The sequence below is a fragment of the Brassica napus genome, chromosome C2 (assembly GCF_020379485.1).
Source record: "Brassica napus cultivar Da-Ae chromosome C2, Da-Ae, whole genome shotgun sequence".
Classification (NCBI taxonomy): Eukaryota; Viridiplantae; Streptophyta; class Magnoliopsida; order Brassicales; family Brassicaceae; genus Brassica; species Brassica napus.
The window spans coordinates 31,823,611-31,842,202 of NC_063445.1; the positions used below are offsets into that span (position 1 = coordinate 31,823,611).

At 37.2% G+C, this 18,592-nt stretch overlaps 1 protein-coding gene across 1 annotated transcript; it reads right to left on the reverse strand.

Annotated features, from left to right (window-relative positions):
* Positions 1-10,106: 10,106 nt before the first annotated feature.
* On the reverse strand, positions 10,107-12,178 carry LOC125582103. Its single transcript, XM_048748620.1, has 7 exons — positions 12,093-12,178; positions 11,899-12,028; positions 11,705-11,824; positions 11,442-11,618; positions 11,114-11,335; positions 10,775-11,037; positions 10,107-10,497 (listed from the first exon to the last, which is right to left on the reverse strand). The coding sequence occupies exons 1-7, from the start codon at positions 12,176-12,178 to the stop codon at positions 10,107-10,109; spliced, it is 1,389 nt and encodes a 462-aa protein (XP_048604577.1).
* Positions 12,179-18,592: the final 6,414 nt, after the last annotated feature.

The window sequence follows — 18,592 nt, forward strand, 5'->3', positions numbered from 1 at the left end:
AACCGAAAACAACGTTTTGCAGTTTGAATATCACTTATATAACCCTTATTAAGTGTCTTAGACTGATTATGAAGTAAAAAATTTGTTCCTTACCCTATAATAAACACTTTTCCGATTGTATGAACGAAATCCCCGCAACATAAGAGAAACACTTATACACTTTAATGAACGGTAAAGGGAATACTTTCAATTCGTTTTGAAATTTGTTATTTCATGGTTTATGATCATCTATACAAAGAAACCTCAATGGTATGCATTACAATTGTATAAGAAATGAAATACGGCAAAAAAAATTGATGTTTTGAAACCCCAAACACTAGTTCCTCGGTATTTCCTCGGAATATTCCGACGGAATTCCGAGGAAGATAAGGGTTTCCTCGGAATTCCCTCGGAATATTCCGAGGAAATTCCGAGTAAATAGGGTTTTTAAACCGAAAAAAATGTTTTGCGGTTTGAATAACATTTATATAACCCTTATTAAGTGTCTTAGACTGATTATGAAGTCAAAAATTTGTTCCTTACCCTATAATAAACACTTTTCCAATTGTATGAACGAAATCCCCACAACATAAGAGAAACACTTATACACTTTAATGAACGGTAAAGGGAATACTTTCAATTCGTTTTGAAATTTGTTATTTCATGGTTTATGATCATCTATACAAAGAATCCTCAATGGTATGCATTACAATTGTATAAGAAATGAAATACGGCAAAAAATTGATGTTTTGAAACCCCAAACACTAGTTCCTCGGTATTTCCTCGGAATATTCCGACGGAATTCCGACGGATATTTTAGTATCCGTCGGAATTTCCTCAGAATATTTTCATTTAACCGGGCAAATATTTCGCGAAAATTGAAATTAGAATTCCGACGGAATTCCGACGGATAGTATCCGTCGGACCCTAGGTTTTATAACCACGAGCCGCTTCTTCTTCCCCATTTCTCTCTTCTTCCTCTGCGCGGCTCCTCTCTCCTCTCCGGCGATTTCCCCCTGAATTCCGACGATATCTCCGGCGATCTCCCCCTTCTCTTACACAAATCATGTAAGGACCCTATCCCACTCTCTTAGGTTCTATTTGTTAGGTTTTTGTGTAGATTTGATAGATTTTTGTTAGGGTAATTGGTTAGGATTGTGATTTGGTTGTATAATAGGTTTAGAATTGTGATTTGGTTGAATAATTTGTTTTGTTGAATTGATTTAGAATTTTTTTATAATTTTTTTATATTTTTTGTATTTATAAAATTGATTTTTTGTATATAAATTCGATTTTTGTGTATAAATTCGATTTTTGTATTTTACAAAACGATTTTTGTATGTAAATTCGATTTTTTGGATTTTACAAAACGGTTTTTGTATATAAATTCGATTTTTTAGATTTTACAAAACATTTTTAATATCTATAAAACTTTTTTGTGATTAAAAACTATTATTTGGGATTTAAAATATATATATATATATATATATATTTTATAAATTTCTATATTTATTAAACATTTTTAATATTATCAAAACTATTTTTTTGTAATTATTAAACTATTTTTTATTTATTAAAACTATTTTTTGTTTATTAGCACTATTTTTTATATATTTATTAAACATTTTTAATATCGATAAAACTTTTTTTGTGATTAAAAACTATTATTTGGGATTTTTTTTTTAAAAACAAATATATATATATACTATATTATATAAATTTCTATATCTATTAAACATTTTTAATATCTATAAAACTTTTTTTGTGATTAAAAACTATTATTTGGGATTTTTTTTATAAAAAAAAAATTAATTTATATATTTCTATATTTATTAAATATTTTTTTTAATTTACAGGTTTCATGATGATCAGACCCGGCCTCGACAGCGTCGTGGTCGTGGTGGTACGGGGAGCCAGTCTCGGGATTCCAGCCATTTTCAGGATTCCCCTTCGCCCCACAGCTCCTACCATACATCTCCCTCTGCTGCACCCGCTCCTGCTCCTCCGGGTCCTCCGGGAGTGATGAGTGTTGAGGAGTTGGTTCGACAGCCCGGTCGTGACCATCTTCCCTATCTCACTCCGTATCCACATGGACGGGGTCAAACATGGTAATTAAACATATTTTTTTTCTTTAAAATTTGATTCATTATTAACCGTTTGTTCTTTTTATTAGGTTCAACCGATCCGGGAACGGGATCAGCGCATGGATCAACCGTATGATGTACTCGGCCCTCGACAGGGGACATCCGACTTTCACTCACTTCCCTACCGACAAGCAGCATCTGTGGTTTCGTCAGTTTGCGGTAAGTATTCTAATTTTTTACTTATATTTTTAATCTTTAATATAAATTTTCTACTGTATTTTTTTCAGCAAGAATTCAACTGGAATTCCGATGAGACGCTCTTTATCTATCACCACTTCGTCCATAAAGTTATGGACAACTATGAGAAGCAGATCCACGAGTGGAAGAAGAAGTGGGAAATCAACAAGGTTTGTTTTTAATTTATTAAACAATTTTTTAAATTTATTAAACGATTTTTTAATTTATTTAACTATTTTCTTTTTTTTTTATTAAAAGGTCACAAAGTCGATAAACAACACGGTCTGGACGGAGTTGTGTGCGCATTGGGATAAGGAAGAGACGAAAGAAACTTCTTCCACCAACTCCACCAACCGCAGGAGCGACCGTAAAGGGAAGGGCGTCTTCAAGCATAACTTGGGTGCTCAATCTATTGCCTCTCTGGGAGATCGTATGGTAAGTTCAGTCGTTTTTTCTTCAATTATTTAAATTTTGAAATTTTATTTTTTTGTGCATTTCTTCTAATTTCTAATGTTTCTTTAATTTATGTTTTTTTTCAAGGCGGAAGAAAATGATGGCGAGCCGGTTGATGATTTCGCCCTAATGAAGAGGGCGTATACCAACAAGAAGACTGGCCAGATTGATGACGGTCTTGTGAGAGAAGTGGTCACCCTGGTCCAAACTCAGGTGCAGGACGAAGTGTCTCAGCTTCAAACCGAGGATGACGCTTCGACGGCTTCGACCAACTTGTCCCGGTTTCGAATCAACGAAATCGTTGAATCCGTAAGTTCTTTTTTTTAAAGTTTAATTCATTTATTTCTTGATTTAAATTTGGCTATTTTCTATTTCAGTCGGTTCCAAAGAATAAGGGACGTTTGGTCGGTTTGGGTCGTCGCACCCGGTCGGTTCCTCCTTCTTCTGCACCACCGCCCTTTGTTGATCCAGAAGTACTTACGGCTCAGTTGAATGACAAGGATGATCGCATATCTTTGTTGGAGACCCAGATGGCGGCTCAACAGGCGGGCTATGAGGCACAGAGGAGGTTGAACCAGCAAATGATGGAGATGATGCAGAGGATGTACCCGAACGAGGTGTTCCCGGACGTGCCAGACCCATAGTTTTTTTTTTCTAAAACTCGGAATGTTTTATTTTTATTTGTACAACTTTGAATATTGACTAATATGATTTCAATTTTAATTTTAATTTTATATTTTTGAATTTAAATTTCAAAAATTTTATTTTTTAAAAAAAATTAATTTTTTTAAAATTCCGAGGAAATGAACCCTCGGAATATACCGAGGGACTAGTTCCTCGGAATTTTCTGAGGGTTCAAATTCCGAGGAAATGAACCCTCGGAATATACCGAGGGACTAGTTCCTCGGAATTTTCCGAGGGTTCAAATTCCGAGGAAATAAACCTTCGGAATATACCGAGGGACATGTTCCTCGGAATATACCGTGGGACCCTTGTTCCTCGGAATTTTCCGAGGGTTCATTTCCTCGGAATTTTCCGATGAAAATTCCGAGGAACATTTCGTCGGAACTTCCGAGGTAAATTCCGAGGACGTTTTCCCTCGGTATATTCCGAGGAGATTTCCGACGAACTGGTGGTCCTTGGAGTTTCCTCGGAAATTTGTTTCTTCGGAATTCCGTCGGAAAATTCCGAGGGATTTCCGAGGGATTTCCGAGGAAAATGGAATTTCCGAGGAGTTATTTCCGGGGACTTGTTTTGTCGGTATGTCGTCGGAATAACGTTATTCCGACGACATACCGACGATTTTTTCCCTCAATATGTCGCTGTTTTCTTGTAGTGTATGAATTATCATGCAATATTTTTATGGAAATATATTGCGCTTTAGTATCATATATATTTTAGATGCTAATGACATATGTTTATGTTACATTATATGTTAAAGAGTATCGTTTGAACATCCACATCAAATGGTTAAGGGCAGGCATCTCTTTCCTTTTTCTCCTTAGCATCACTTTCATTATGTTTGTTCTTATTCATCGTTCTTGCGAGATCATTGACGGTAAGACAACCTACAAACATCACCTTCTTGAAGACATGGCCATCATGTATAAGGCGAACCATGTTATTAACACGTTGGTCCTCACTATCATCATCCCAACCCATATTAGATTCGCTTTAGGAGTGTCACTTACATCATTTTCTATAGACACTACATCCACCTGTGAGATGAAACAGTCCAAAAGAAGTAAATCCTCCCGAGTCTGAAGACATGACGTCTAATAAAATTTATTTACCCTAAAAAGTTGTTAGACTTTAAGATATTGGATTCGAATAATATATGTCACTAACAATTTTACATGTTCATATGTGGCATCAACTAAAAATCTTAGACGTTATATTCGAAGATAACATCCACATAAAACATTATTCTGTACTATAGAACGCTTACAGCTATTGGTATATGGTAACTGAAATTATCAAGATTAAAAGATTATTAGGTAGTGTCTACTTCATATCTCAATCGTAAATTAAAAGAATAATCACTTTAAGAACTATTACTTTAACATAGTCACTTTAACGCTACTGCTACTTCATACTGGCAAAATTATTATTAACACACATAGATTCTCTGAGAGGTTTATGTTATTATAAGTGTTATTTGAATGGTAACTATCAGGGCAACAAATGTATAATAGTACCTGCTAATTTTGACCTCTGTTGGGTTTATGTAGCAAATTTCTCTAAATAGAGAAATTAGGACGTATATACACAAAATATGCCGAAATTAGGCAACTACCATCTTACCGTGTACTCTTAAATTTATACCAATTTACCCCTGTAGATCTTGAAGCTAACTCTTTGACCTAGTGTACGTAGAGTGTCAGAAGCTAGCACCTAGACATCCCTATTACACGCCATGTTTTGAATGTAACAACTTTTCATTAAATATCTGAAGGGTAAACAAAAAAACAAAATTTACGGTGTATAATTATTAGTGTCTTTTCTAGACATTCACATTCTCCAACTTGTTCTTCTTCATTTCTAGAGAAAAAATATATTTCTCTCCTCTGACCAAAACCAGATAATTAACCACCGGCGGTACGGATTATATTCTACTACCAAAACAGATGTTTGTAGCCGGTGATGAACCACTTGGCAAAAGAGTCAATCCATTTCACAAACCTAAGAGGATTGCGTCCATAATTGACGCTTTTAAATCTGGAAGAGGTCGACTTCGTGCGCAACACCACGTTTGAGAAGATCATTTCACAAGCCGAGTACCCTTCATTTTTCCGGGAAAAACCCGTCTGCAAGAGGGTTAAAGACGAAGAAGAAGAATCAAAGTCAAAGAAAAAAAACAATTATCACAGATTTATGGTAAGTTTTGATAGATTGGCTCCAACAAACTCTTTTGGAATTATTGTTAACATAGGTGACGTCTCTAGATTCACTACGTCGTCTCTTAATTTCATGCAGCCACTCTGATTTTTTTCATGAGTTTCGTCAGGGACACACTCTTCTAGCTCGTGAAATAGAGAACCTCAACCTTATTTGTCTCCATCACGATCCCCAACACTTCAACAACACATTTCAGTATGTAATATTCTTTTTGATAACACTTATAATAGCAAATAATCAAATAGTTGGCTACTATTTTTTTTACTTATAAGGTACTATTATACATTTGTCTCCCTGATAGTTACCATTCAAATAACACTTATAATAACATAAAGAGAAAATTTGCTATATAAACCCAACAGAGGTCAAAATTAGCAGATTGGCTATGATGTAAAATAACTGAGCCATGTAATGCCCTTTCGGTGTTGGATTACCAAAAATGCCCCTCTATATCTGACACAAGAATCTCAAGGGTATTGACACAACAGTTATAGAAGATTTTGTGTAGGTTTGGTAAGGTTCTGTGCAAAGCCGTAGGTTAGACCGTAGGTGAATTCTCGTCCACATGTTTGATCCGGACCTTGTTCCAAAACGTGCTGGCTAGGACTGTTTAATCTGCGACGAAACATAACTCAACCTCTGTGGCGTTTTGCCCCAACTCGTTCAAAAACTAGGATTCATCCCAAAAAAATCGTTTTTTTTTTTCTAAATTGGGAACTCAAAATCATAAATTTTTCTCTAAATCTATATCTTGATATAAATTTAAGAAAAGTCACTGAAAACAAGTAGAAGACGTGAAAAAGAAGAGAAAAAATTTGGGACATGAGAAAGGAAGAAGACGTGTGTATTTGAGTAAATTAACATTCATTAAAGAAGAATGTAAAAATAAACAAAACACCTCCTCTACTTGCTCGAAACCGCATCCTCTCCAACAATATTATGCTCACGAACCACTAGACTACGGTCAATTCTGGTTATGTTTATACATTTAACTGTATATATTGTTGGCTGCGTTTATGCCACTCAAGTATTTCTACCACATTGTAAAACTAATATAGTTAAGTTATTGACAAAAAAAAATAGTTAAGTTAATATGTATCCGTTAAATAAAAAGTTAACATTTACACAAAGAAATACCAACTAACCTATTGCTAGGTATGTTACCAAAATCGTGATACTTATGAATGGAAATGTGATTAGGATATATAAGGGGGAAACACAATTAAATATATACAAAATAATATTGTTATGATATCATGTACCCGTTAAGTATAATTTTAACATTAACGCATAGAGATATAAAATACTGAGCTATTCTTGGGTTCATCCCCTAGAGTGAACCTCTAAATTCACCAACCAATAGGAGTTCATTATTTCAAATTTGATATCTTTTAAAAAAAAAGAAACAAAATATTGTCAAGTTATATTATGTTTTTAAAATAAAAAGATAAAAAAATAGTAGTTACAGAAAAAATAATATTAAAAAAAAAAGTTTTAACGTTGTCAGAAAAAACTAAACCCTAAATCCTAATCCCTAAACCCTAAATCTGAAATCCTAAACTAAAACCTAAATCCTAAACCCTAAACCCTTGGATAAATCATAAACTCTAAATCAAAAACACTAAACACTAAAACCCTAAACCCTTGAGTGTATTAGTGTATTAGTGTTTTCGATTTAGAGTTTAGGATTTAGCCAAGGGTTTAAAGTTTACCCAAGGGTTAAGGTTTTAGGATTTAGGGTTTAGGAATTAGAATTTAGGGTTTTGTTTTTCCCTGACGACGTTAAAAATATTTTTTTTGTAACTTTTTTTATTTATTTCGTTTTACTTTTTTATTTTAAAAACATAATATAACTTGACAATATTTTGTTTCCTTTTATAAAAAATATCGAATTTGAAATAATGAAATCCTATTGGTTGGTGAACCTAGAGATGAAACCACGAATAAGTCTAAAATAATAGATTGCAAGGCTTTTGCCTATTCCTGATACTTGTGAATGGAAATTGGGTTAGATAACAAATCGTGTGTGAGAAAAGATTAAGAAACATAAATTATTTATCGTCAAACAAATTAGTACCATTAAAAACTTAAGTTAGCGGGTAATGAAGATGCTTACCGATACTGATATACTTTACACAAACTCTGTAAAGGTCTACCAAATAGTTAGAGACAAAATAGTTACCACAAAGGTTCACCGAAATAGCCTCTTCTTAAAATAATCTTGTTAAATGCGTAAGCAAACTTTGTTTAAAGAGTACCAAATAACAGATAGAAATAGTACATGTTCATGGAGTTTAATTATGGAGGAAAATGTGCTAAGTTTGCAGATTCAAGTCCTTGAAGAACTTGACTAGCAACTGCTTCTTTTATCGTGCTTCTCTTTAGCTTCACTTTCCTTTTGTTTTTTTTTCTCCAGCCTCATACGAACCAAGTTAGCTGCTGTTGCACCACCTATGAACATTTCTTTACGGAATACAAATCCCTCACCAATAAGGCATACCATATTATCAACAGAGCGGTCCTCTGTTTTGTCTACCCAACATGCGGGACTTGCGGGCAGGCTCTTGTGTGGGGTGGGCTGAAAGCGGGATGGGCCAAAGACGACCTGCGGTTTTTTTGGAGTCCCGCAAACCTTAATTTTCCATTTTCCTTTTGTGCCTCCACCAAAAAAACGAGAGAGAGAGAGTGCGCGCGATAAGAAGGCGATGCGGTGTGAAGGAGCTCCGGTGACCGTGTTTCAAGGTCGATGATGCTTCCGGTCTACAATTCGCCTTCTATCTCCTCCGGTGAAGCTTCTTGGAGCCATCACAAGAAGTTTGCGAAGTAACTTTCCATTCGCCTTCTATCTCCTCCATTTCTCCTCTTTATTTACTTGTTTTGTCTCTCATATAGTTGTATTGCTTGTGATGTTTGTTGTTTAGCTTAGGTTGATGTCGTTCGTGTGTGTTATGTCTCTGTCTCGGTTAAGTTGGTTTAATTTGTTTTTAAATTGTGAATGTGTCCGTTGAACTCGCTACAATATTTAGAGAAGATTAAATCCATGTAATAATTCTGGTATCCTAATGTGAATGTGTGTTGTCTCTGATTGTCTTAACTCGATTCAGTCTCTGCAACAGATTGTAAGTTGTTACTACTCTGAAATTGTATGCTAATCATCTCATCAGGTACAAATTGACTTCAATAACTTATATCAAATGAACAATATATAACAAATTTTGAAGAATTTGAATAGTAGATGCTTCATGTATATTTATTATGTGAAATTGAATGTGTAGGGGAGCAGCCTGAGGGTCTTGGAGCAGCATGCAGCATCAGGAAGCGTTCTGAAGCGGCCTGCATTGTCAAGAACCATCGGATACACTGCATTACCCTACGTCCCGCGGGACAGCCCGCAAAGAAGTGTGCAATTGGCGGTACGGGCTTGGGACGACCTTTTGGAGACCGCAGCCCGCGCGGACCTGACCCGCCATGACCTGCAAGGAGATGAATCCGCTGCAGTTCGGGACGGGACGGATCAACCCGTTTGACATCTCTATACATATAGGCACTAGGCAGCACATATAACAGAATTTCACAATTCAAAAAGCCTTTTAAAAATAAAAATAAGAATATTCGGTTCTGCATGGGTTTAGTTATACTCGTGTCTCATGATGGTCATCGTTCACATGTTTTCTACCTGAAGGGATTCTATTGAAAATCTTACAAGGTACCCATCGGTTTACTAAAATAGACATGGGTTATCACAATGACTCTTATGAAATATAAGATACGTCTAGGGGCAAAGTAGACTTAAGAGACTTTTGGTTTGAAATATTCTTTATAGAAAAAAAAAGTTAAAGAGTGGATGTATCATGTAAGTGTGGAAAATGTCTTGTTGGTGGTGTAAGTCTTTTGTTTTTGGGCATGAAGACTTTTCAAAGGATATATGAGAATATTATGAACAAAAAAATATGAGAATATTGATTAAAAATCTAAAAAGGGTAAACTGAAAAAGGAAGATAACACAAAGTCATACACATAGGAAGACACAGAAAAAATTCAACAAAGTAAAATATTCTATTTTGATATTCAAAGCCAAAATGATTTTAGAGCATTTGTTGCTTAATTAGTAGTATATCTTTTGTGAGTGTTGTTTCCTTTCTCTACAATTGTATCTTGGTGAGTGATTTAAACTAAAATTAGGCTATGATGAATGGACGATGTTGAATTTTTTTGTTCCAAATTTGAAGTTTAAGCTGAGAAATAGATAAAATTAACCCATAATTCGTAAACTTGAAATAAGTTTTTTATATAAATTGTTTGATTTGGAAATAAATATGATAACTGATAATATCTTAAGCTATTTGATTGTTTTAGATAGAGACGCATGTATATGGAAAATTGAAAATGAAAAGCAAACTTATATAATAATAAGAATCTTTTTTAAAACTATTTTTAATACACTACAAGAAAACATCAAGGATTCTGAGGGAAAAAATCGTCGGAATTTCGTCGGAATACCGTTATTCCGACGCAATTCCGACGAAACACGTCGTCGGAAATAATTCCTCGGAATTTCTTTTTTCCTCTGAAATCCCTCGGAATTTTCCGACGGAATTCCGAGGAAATAAATTTCCGAGGAAATTCCGAGGATCCCTTGTTTGTCGGAAAAGTCCTCGGAATATACCGAGGTAGAACTTCGTCGGGATAATTCCTCGGAAGTTCATCGATCGATGCGTGTTTGGACATATATACATCGATCGATAGGAGTATACCGACGGACTTTTTCCTCGGTTTATCCCGAGGAACTGTTCCCTCGGTATATTCCGAGGGATCCGTTCCTCGGAATTTTCCGAGGGAGTTGTCCCTCGGAAAATTCCGAGGGAAATGTCCCTCGCTATATTTTAAAAAAAAAACGGATCGATCGATGCGTTTTTGTTCAAAAACGCATCGATCGATGTAGTGAAAAATATAATTAATTTCCTCGAAATGTAAAAAATATTAATTTTTTTGAAAAAATAAAATTTCTGAAATTTAAATTCGAAAATATGAAATTAAAAGTAAAATTGAAATCATACTAATTAATATTCAAAGTTTCACAAATAAAAATAAAACATTCCGAGATTGGGGAAAAAAAAAACTACGGGTCTGGCACGTCCGGGAACACCTCGTTCGGGTACATCCTCTGCATCATCTCCATCATTTGCTGGTTCAGCCTCCTCTGTGCCTCATAGCCCGCCTGTTGAGCCGCCATCTGGGTCTCCAACAAAGATATTCGATCATCTTTGTCCTTCAACTGAGCCGTAAGTACTTCTGGATCAACAAAGGGCGGTGGTGCAGAAGAAGGAGGAACCGACCGGGTGCGACGACCCAAACCGAACAAACGTCCCTTCTTCTTTGGAACCGACTGAATAGAAAAAAGCCAAATTTAGAAATTTAAACCAAGAAATAAATGAATTGAACTTAAAAAAAAAAGAACTTACGGATTCAACGATTTCGTTGATTCGAAACCGGGACAAGTTGGTCGAAGCCGTCGAAGCGTCATCCTCGGTTTGAAGCTGAGACACTTCGTCTACCACCTGAGTTTGGACCAGGTCGACCACGTCCCTCACAAGACCGTCATCAATCTGGCCGGTCTTCTTGTTGGTATACGCCCTCCTCATTAGGGCGAGATCATCGACCGGCTCGCCATCATTTTCTTCCGCCTTGAAAAAAAACATAAAATTAAAGAAACATTAGAAATTAGAAGAAATGCACAATAAATTTAAATTCTGAAACTCAAATAATTGAAGAAAAAGCGGTTGAACTTACCATGCGATCTCCGAGAGTGGCAATAGATTGAGCACCCAAGTTATGCTTGTAGATGCCCTTCCCTTTACGGTCGCTCCTGCGGTTGGTGGAGTTGGTGGAAGAAGTTTCTTTCGTCTCCTCCTTATCCCAATGCGCACACAACTCCTTCCAGACCGTATCGTTCATCGACTTTGGGACCTTTTAATTAAAAAAAAAAGAAAAAGTTTAATAAATTAAAAAATAGTTTAATAAATTAAAAAATTGTTTAATAAATTAAATCGAACCTTATTGATTTCCCACTTCTTCTTCCACTCGTGGATCTGCTTCCCATAGTTGTCCATTACTTTATGGACGAAGTGGTGATAGATAAAGAGCGTCTCATCGGAATTCCAGTTGAACTCTTGCTGAAAAAAAAACACAATTAGTAGAAAATTTATATTAAAGATTAAAAATATAAGTAAAAAATTAGAATACTTACCGCAAACTGACGAAACCACAGAACCTGCTTGTCGGTTGGGAAGTGAGTGAAAGTCGGATGTCCACTGTCGAGGGCCGAGTACATCATACGGTTGATCCATGCGCTGATCCCGTTCCCGGATCGGTTGAACCTTATTAAAAGAACAAACGGTTAATAATGAATCCAAATTTAAAGAAAAAAAAATGTTTAATTACCATGTTTGACCCCGTCCATGTGGATACGGAGTGAGATACGGAAGATGGTCACGACCGGGCTGTTGAACCAACTCCGCAACCCTCATCACTCCCGGAGGACCCGGAGGAACAGGAGCGGATGCAGCAGCGGGAGCGAGAGGAGCATGAGCGGGTGCAGCAGAGGGAGATGTATGGTTGGAGCTGTGGGGCGAAGGGGAATCCTGAAAATGGCTGGAATCCCGAGACTGGCTCCCCGTACCACCACGACCACGACGCTGTCGAGGCCGGGTCTGATCATCATGAGACCTGTAAATTAAAAAAATATATTTAATAAATACAGAAATATATAAATTAATTTTTTTTATTAAAAAAAAATCCCAAATAATTTAATCACAGAAAAAGATTTATATATATTAAAATTTTTTAATAAATATATAAAAATAGTTCTAATAAACAAAAAATAGTTTTAATAAATAAAAATTGTTTAATAATTAAAATTTTTGTAAAATCCAAAAAATCGAATTTATATAGAAATTTTTTTTTGTAAAATCCAAAAAATCGAATTTATATAGAAAAATCGTTTTGTAAAATACAAAAATCGATTTTATATACAAAAATCGATTTTATAAATACAAAAAATAAAAAAATTATAAAAAAATTCTAAATCAATTCAACAAAACAAATTATTCAACCAAATCACAATTCTAAACCTATTATACAACCAAATCACAATCCTAACCAATCACCCTAACAAAAATCTATCAAAACTACACAAAAACCTAACAAATAGAACCTAAGAGAGTGGGATAGGGTCCTTACATGATTTGTGTAAGAGAAGAGGGAGATCGCCGGAGATATCGTCGGATTTCAGGGGGAAATCGCCGGAGAGAAAGAGAGGAGTCGCGCAGAGGAAGAAGAGAGAAATGGGGAAGAAGAAGGGGCTCGTGGTTATAAAACCTAGGGTCCGACGGACATTATCCGTCGGAATTCCGTCGGAATTCTAATTTCAATTTTCGCGAAATATTTGCCCGGTAAAATGAAAATATTCCGAGGAAATTCCGACAGATAGTAAAATATCCGTCGGAATTTCCTCGGAATATTCCGAGGAAATACCGAGGAACTAGTGTTTGGGGTTTCAAAACATCAATTTTTTTTGCCGTATTTCATTTCTTATACAATTGTAATGCATACCATTGAGGATTCTTTGTATACATGAGCATAAACCATGAAATAACAAATTTCAAAACTAATTGAAAGTATTCCCTTTACCGTTCGTTAAAAGGTATAAGTGTTTCTCTTATGTTGCGAGATTTCGTTCATACAATCGGAAAAGTGTTAATTATACGGTAAGGAACAAATTTTTGACTTCATAATGAACGTAAGACACTTAATAAGGGTTATATAGGTGTTATTCAAACGGCAAAACGTTGTTTTCGGTTTAAAAACCCTATTTCCTCGGAATTTCCTCGGATTATTCCGAGGGAACTCCGACGAAACCCTCTTCTTCCTCGAAATTTCCTCGGAATATTCCGAGGAAATTCCGACGAACTAGTGTTTGGGGTTTCAAAACGTAATTTTTTTAAAAAAAACGCATCGATCGATGCGTTTTTGAACAAAAACAAATCGATCGATTACTAAGATGGCCCGGGCCGTAAGATTGTGATCGATCGATGAGAGTATCCCATCGATCTATCGACAATCTGAATTGTTCCTCGGAATTTCCTCGGAAAATCTTGTATGTTTTTTTTAAAATGCATCGATCGATGCGTTATAGAACAAAAACGCATCGATCGATTACTAGGATGGACCGGGCCGTAAGATTGTGATCGATCGATGAGATTAACCCATCGATCTATCGACAATCTGAATTGTTCCTCGGAATTTCATCGGAAAATCTTGTATGTTTTTTTAAAAATGCATCGATCGATGCGTTATAGAACAAAAACGCATCGATCGATTACTAGGATTTACGGGGCCGTAAGATTGTGATCGATCGATGAGAGTAACCCATCGATCTATCGACAATCTGAATTGTTCCTCGGAATTTCCTCGGAAAATCTTGTATGTTTTTTTAAAAATGCATCGATCGATGCGTTATAGAACAAAAACGCATCGATCGATTACTAGGATGGACCGGGCCGTAAGATTGTGATCGATCGATGAGAGTATCCCATCGATCGATCGACAATCTGAATTGTTCCTCGGAATTTCCTCGGAAAATCTTGTATGTTTTTTTAAAAACGCATCGATCGATGCGTTATAGAACAAAAACGCATCGATCGATTACCAAGATGGCCCGGGCCGTAAGAATGTGATCGATCGATGCGTTATAGAAACAAAACGCATCGATCGATGCGTGTTCGGAAAACAGAATTATAAGGCAAAACCCGACCTTTTTTGGATCTAAACCTTAGAACTCTCATCCCCTCCGATTTCCCCTATAATTCGCCCCCCTTTCTCTCTCTATAATCATCCGATTTGAACAATTTTGGGCTCTATTCCACTTGATTTTTCGAGCTCTACCTGATTCCTACACTCGTCTTCACCCTAAGACAGGTATACTCCGCGAATCTCCACATTCTGAAATCGTGTTCTTGAGCAATTTTTTGGGTTTTGTGAATTTCTTATTTCCGTGTTGATTCCTTGATCAAATATGCATGAAACAGATGTTTAAACATGGAATAGAACACAATTGTCTGTGATCAACGAGTTTGGAACATGATTTGAGATGATTTAGGGATAGAGAATTTTTTTCAATTTCGTTTTTTTTATCACAACTCGATTTTGCTTTTCATTTTCATGTTCAGCTTTGCCTTCTTAATTGATTATAACCATGTTGAGAGCAATGATTCTATTTTGTAGAGAATGAAGCGCACGAAAACATCAGCAAAGAAAAACACACAAGAAGCGGGTTCGTCACAGCTGGAGAAGCAAAGGCCAAAGAAGTGGGATAAGTCTGATACCACCCACTACAACAACATGAAGAAGGTAGCCGTTCCGGCTACACAACTAGCATGTCCTGAGACGATGACAATATTGGGAATCAAAGCAGACATTGAAGGACTGTTCCAGAACATGGGTCTAGGCCAACTATGCAACCTCAAGGAACCCACTTATCCGGAGTTGGTACGCCAGTTCATAGCATCCGCATACGTCACCCGTCCCGATGATAGCCATCAGGAAGGTTTTCTGGCATTCGTAGTGCAGAAAGTATACTATGAGGTATCTTTCACAGACCTCTGCGGACTATTTGGATTGAGTGCGGGGGAGAGGACATATGGTCTTTATTGGACTTCAGAGCTGTTGAACTTCTGGGAAACGATTGGCACAGGGGTTTATAGATCTTCTCAGGCAAAGGAGTCACTTATCCGGAGCCCAGTACTGAGATATGCGACACGCCTCATTGGCTCATTGCTATACGGGACAACCACAGCCGCATCAGTCACGCAATGGGAGTTGTGCCTCCTGTACCAAGGTGTGAGGCATTTGCTACCGGCATTTGGAAACTCTACATTCCCACCTGCTACTGCCTTCAACATGGGAGCGGTGCTGGCCGCAAACTTAGCAGGATACAAGGGGAAAGTAACCAAATCCAAGAGCAATGCATGTGGATTTGGTGCAGTGATTACTCGGATCCTTAGACATGTGGGTGTAGACTGTGAGAACCACCAGGTAGCACTGGACAGATCGAACAACATTGCTTGGAACTACCTGGATGTCATTTCTCTAGTAAGTAAGGAGTTCATAGCTGGTCCCCACTCGAGGATCGATCGGGATGGTCCTTACGTCTACGTATTCCAGGACCGAGCGAAGAAAACACTCTACTGCCACCTGCCTCAGATCGGCCTGACTGCTCTACTTTCAGAGGCTGCAGTTGAGTTTCTACCCCCTGCTACCGCACTAGTAGACAAGCCATCCTTCTTCACGCCAAAATATCAGACCAAAGGCAAGGGCGTGGTTGATGAAGAAGGACAAGATGAGGCTGCACAAGCCATTCCAGATGATTCACAACCCCATCAGCTACTCCCATCAGACTCCAGCCAGTACAAGCTGCAAGAGCTTCCACCGAACGCCACTTCGCGCCAGCAACAACATTGGAGAGATCAGAGCATAAAGACAAACAACGACATGCTACACAAGATCTGGGCTGCCATTTCACGTATCAGGCCGTGTCGTTGCCAAAAGGATGATGTAGTTCATCGGGACAACTCTCCATCCAGCTCTGGTTCGGGTTCGAGTGGTACACACAGGGTAAGAAAGAGGTCCAAGAGACCCAACGATGCAGGAACATCTGGAGCAGGAGACGAGGAGTAGGAGCTATCACCGGCTATTTTATTTTCTTTTCTATTCTAACGTTTTATGGTCTTATTTTCTGTTAATTTTGAACTGAGTTTTTTTTTAGGTTTCTTAATTATGAGTTCGTATTTCTTTTACATGGTTTCTTTGTTTTATTTGGTTGTGTTTTGTGTAGCTTTTAATTCGTATTCAGCTTTGCCTTGCTAGATAAACCAAATAACTATTATCCGAGGAAAGAGGTTATATCAAGTGTTCCTCGGAATTTCCTCGGTATTTTAAAAAAAAAAAAAAAAAATAAGTTCAATGGTAGTCTGTTTCCGAGTCATCATCACCAGATGAATCTGAATCTGGATCTTGGTGAAACTCTCCAATTACTGGTTCATCCTCTACGTGAACGACGGCTTCCTCTCCAAAGTCGGTTAAATCGACTACAAGGCCAACTCCAGCTAAATCTTCTGCTGCACTACAGTTGCCGGATGTGCTTGGTTGTAGTGGGTCTTCCAGCTCAGAACTTCCCTGAACTCGGCCTCTCGGGTTGAGTCTTGTAACAGTAACCCATGGATCATCTCTGTTCCTTACCCGGGGGTACTTGATATAACAAACCTGTAACATTTAGAAAAATTATAAATTAATACACATGATGATGAATCATTCTGAATAATTAACATTTAATTACCTGATCGGCCTGGGAAGCAAGAATGAAAGGATCATAATATTGCAGCTTTCGCCTCGAATTTACTGATGTAACACCAAATGCATCTGTTCTCACACCTCGATCTGGGGTGTTGTCGTGCCAATCACAATAGAAAACAGTACAGCGCAATCCAACCATGCCCAAATACTTGATTTCCAAAATCTCATGTATGTGTCCGTAGTATACATCATCTCCTGATGCAGAACAAACGCCAGCATCATAAGTCGTACTCGAACGTCTCCTCTTCTGAGTTGTGAATGCATATCCTCGAGTACAAAATCTCGGATATGACTTCACAACAAAGTTTGGTCCAACGACCATCTCACGTATCCAATCGTCAAATGTTTCACCTCTGGCCAAACCAGCAGACACCTATTAATAGCACATATATATATATTATATCAATAAATGTGAATTAGTATAAATATGTGATAAAATATATTTTAATTTGTTTAAAGCACTCACATAAGTAAACATCCATCCAGTAAATTCTCTCTGCTTCATTTCTTCTAGTTCGTCCTCTGTGGCGTATCTATACTCGAACCGCTTTTCTGCCATGAAAATCCTGTATATGATGACAATAATGTAATTAATTAAGATTTAAATTTCAACTTGTTAAAATAAAAATTTGTAAGCTCATTTATTTACCTCTCATATTGAAGAACGTCTTCGCAGTTGGTGAGCAAATATGTTTGCAAATGACTGCGCTCCTGCTCAGTAAGTCGACGGTCCTTTGGTTTTCCGCTAAGTCGTCCAACGTCTGTGAAAATGTCTGGAACCGTAACATGATATGTTGCCCGTTCGCCTCTATCATCATGCCGAGCAGGTCTTCTGTTTTTGGTCTGAACTTCTGCTGGAAAGTAGTACTCGGCAAAGTTTGAAGTTTCTTCATTGATCATCTGTGCGACTATAGAACCTTCCACCCTACTTAAATTTTTCACCATCTTCTTCAAATGGAACATATACCGCTCATACAGATACATCCATCTATACTGCACAGGACCACCAAGTTCCAATTCTCTTGCCAGGTGAATAACAAGATGCTCCATAACATCAAAAAATGAGGGAGGAAATATCTTCTCAAGGTTGCACTGAATCACGGCTATGTTAGTCTTCAAATTTTCAATACCTTCAAGAGTCACTGATCTCGTGCATAAATCGCGGAAGAAACCACTTATCCCTGCAATTGCTTCATGAACATTTCGTGGTAATATTTCCTTGAAGGCGAACGGAAGGAGGCGCTGCATCATTACATGGCAATCGTGGCTTTTCAAGCCAGTAAACTTTCCTTCCTTTCTGTCGATACAGTTACGCAAATTTGATGCGTAACCGTCTGGAAATTCCACATCGTTTGAAATCCAATCAAAGAACGCATCTTTTCCCGCTGCATCAAGTCGGTATATGGGAAAAGGAGCCCTACCATTCTCATCAACATGAAGTTCTGAACGAGCACATATATCGACTAAATCCAGTCTTGACTTCAAATTATCCTTTGTTTTACCTTGAACATTAAGGATCGTGTTCATGAGAT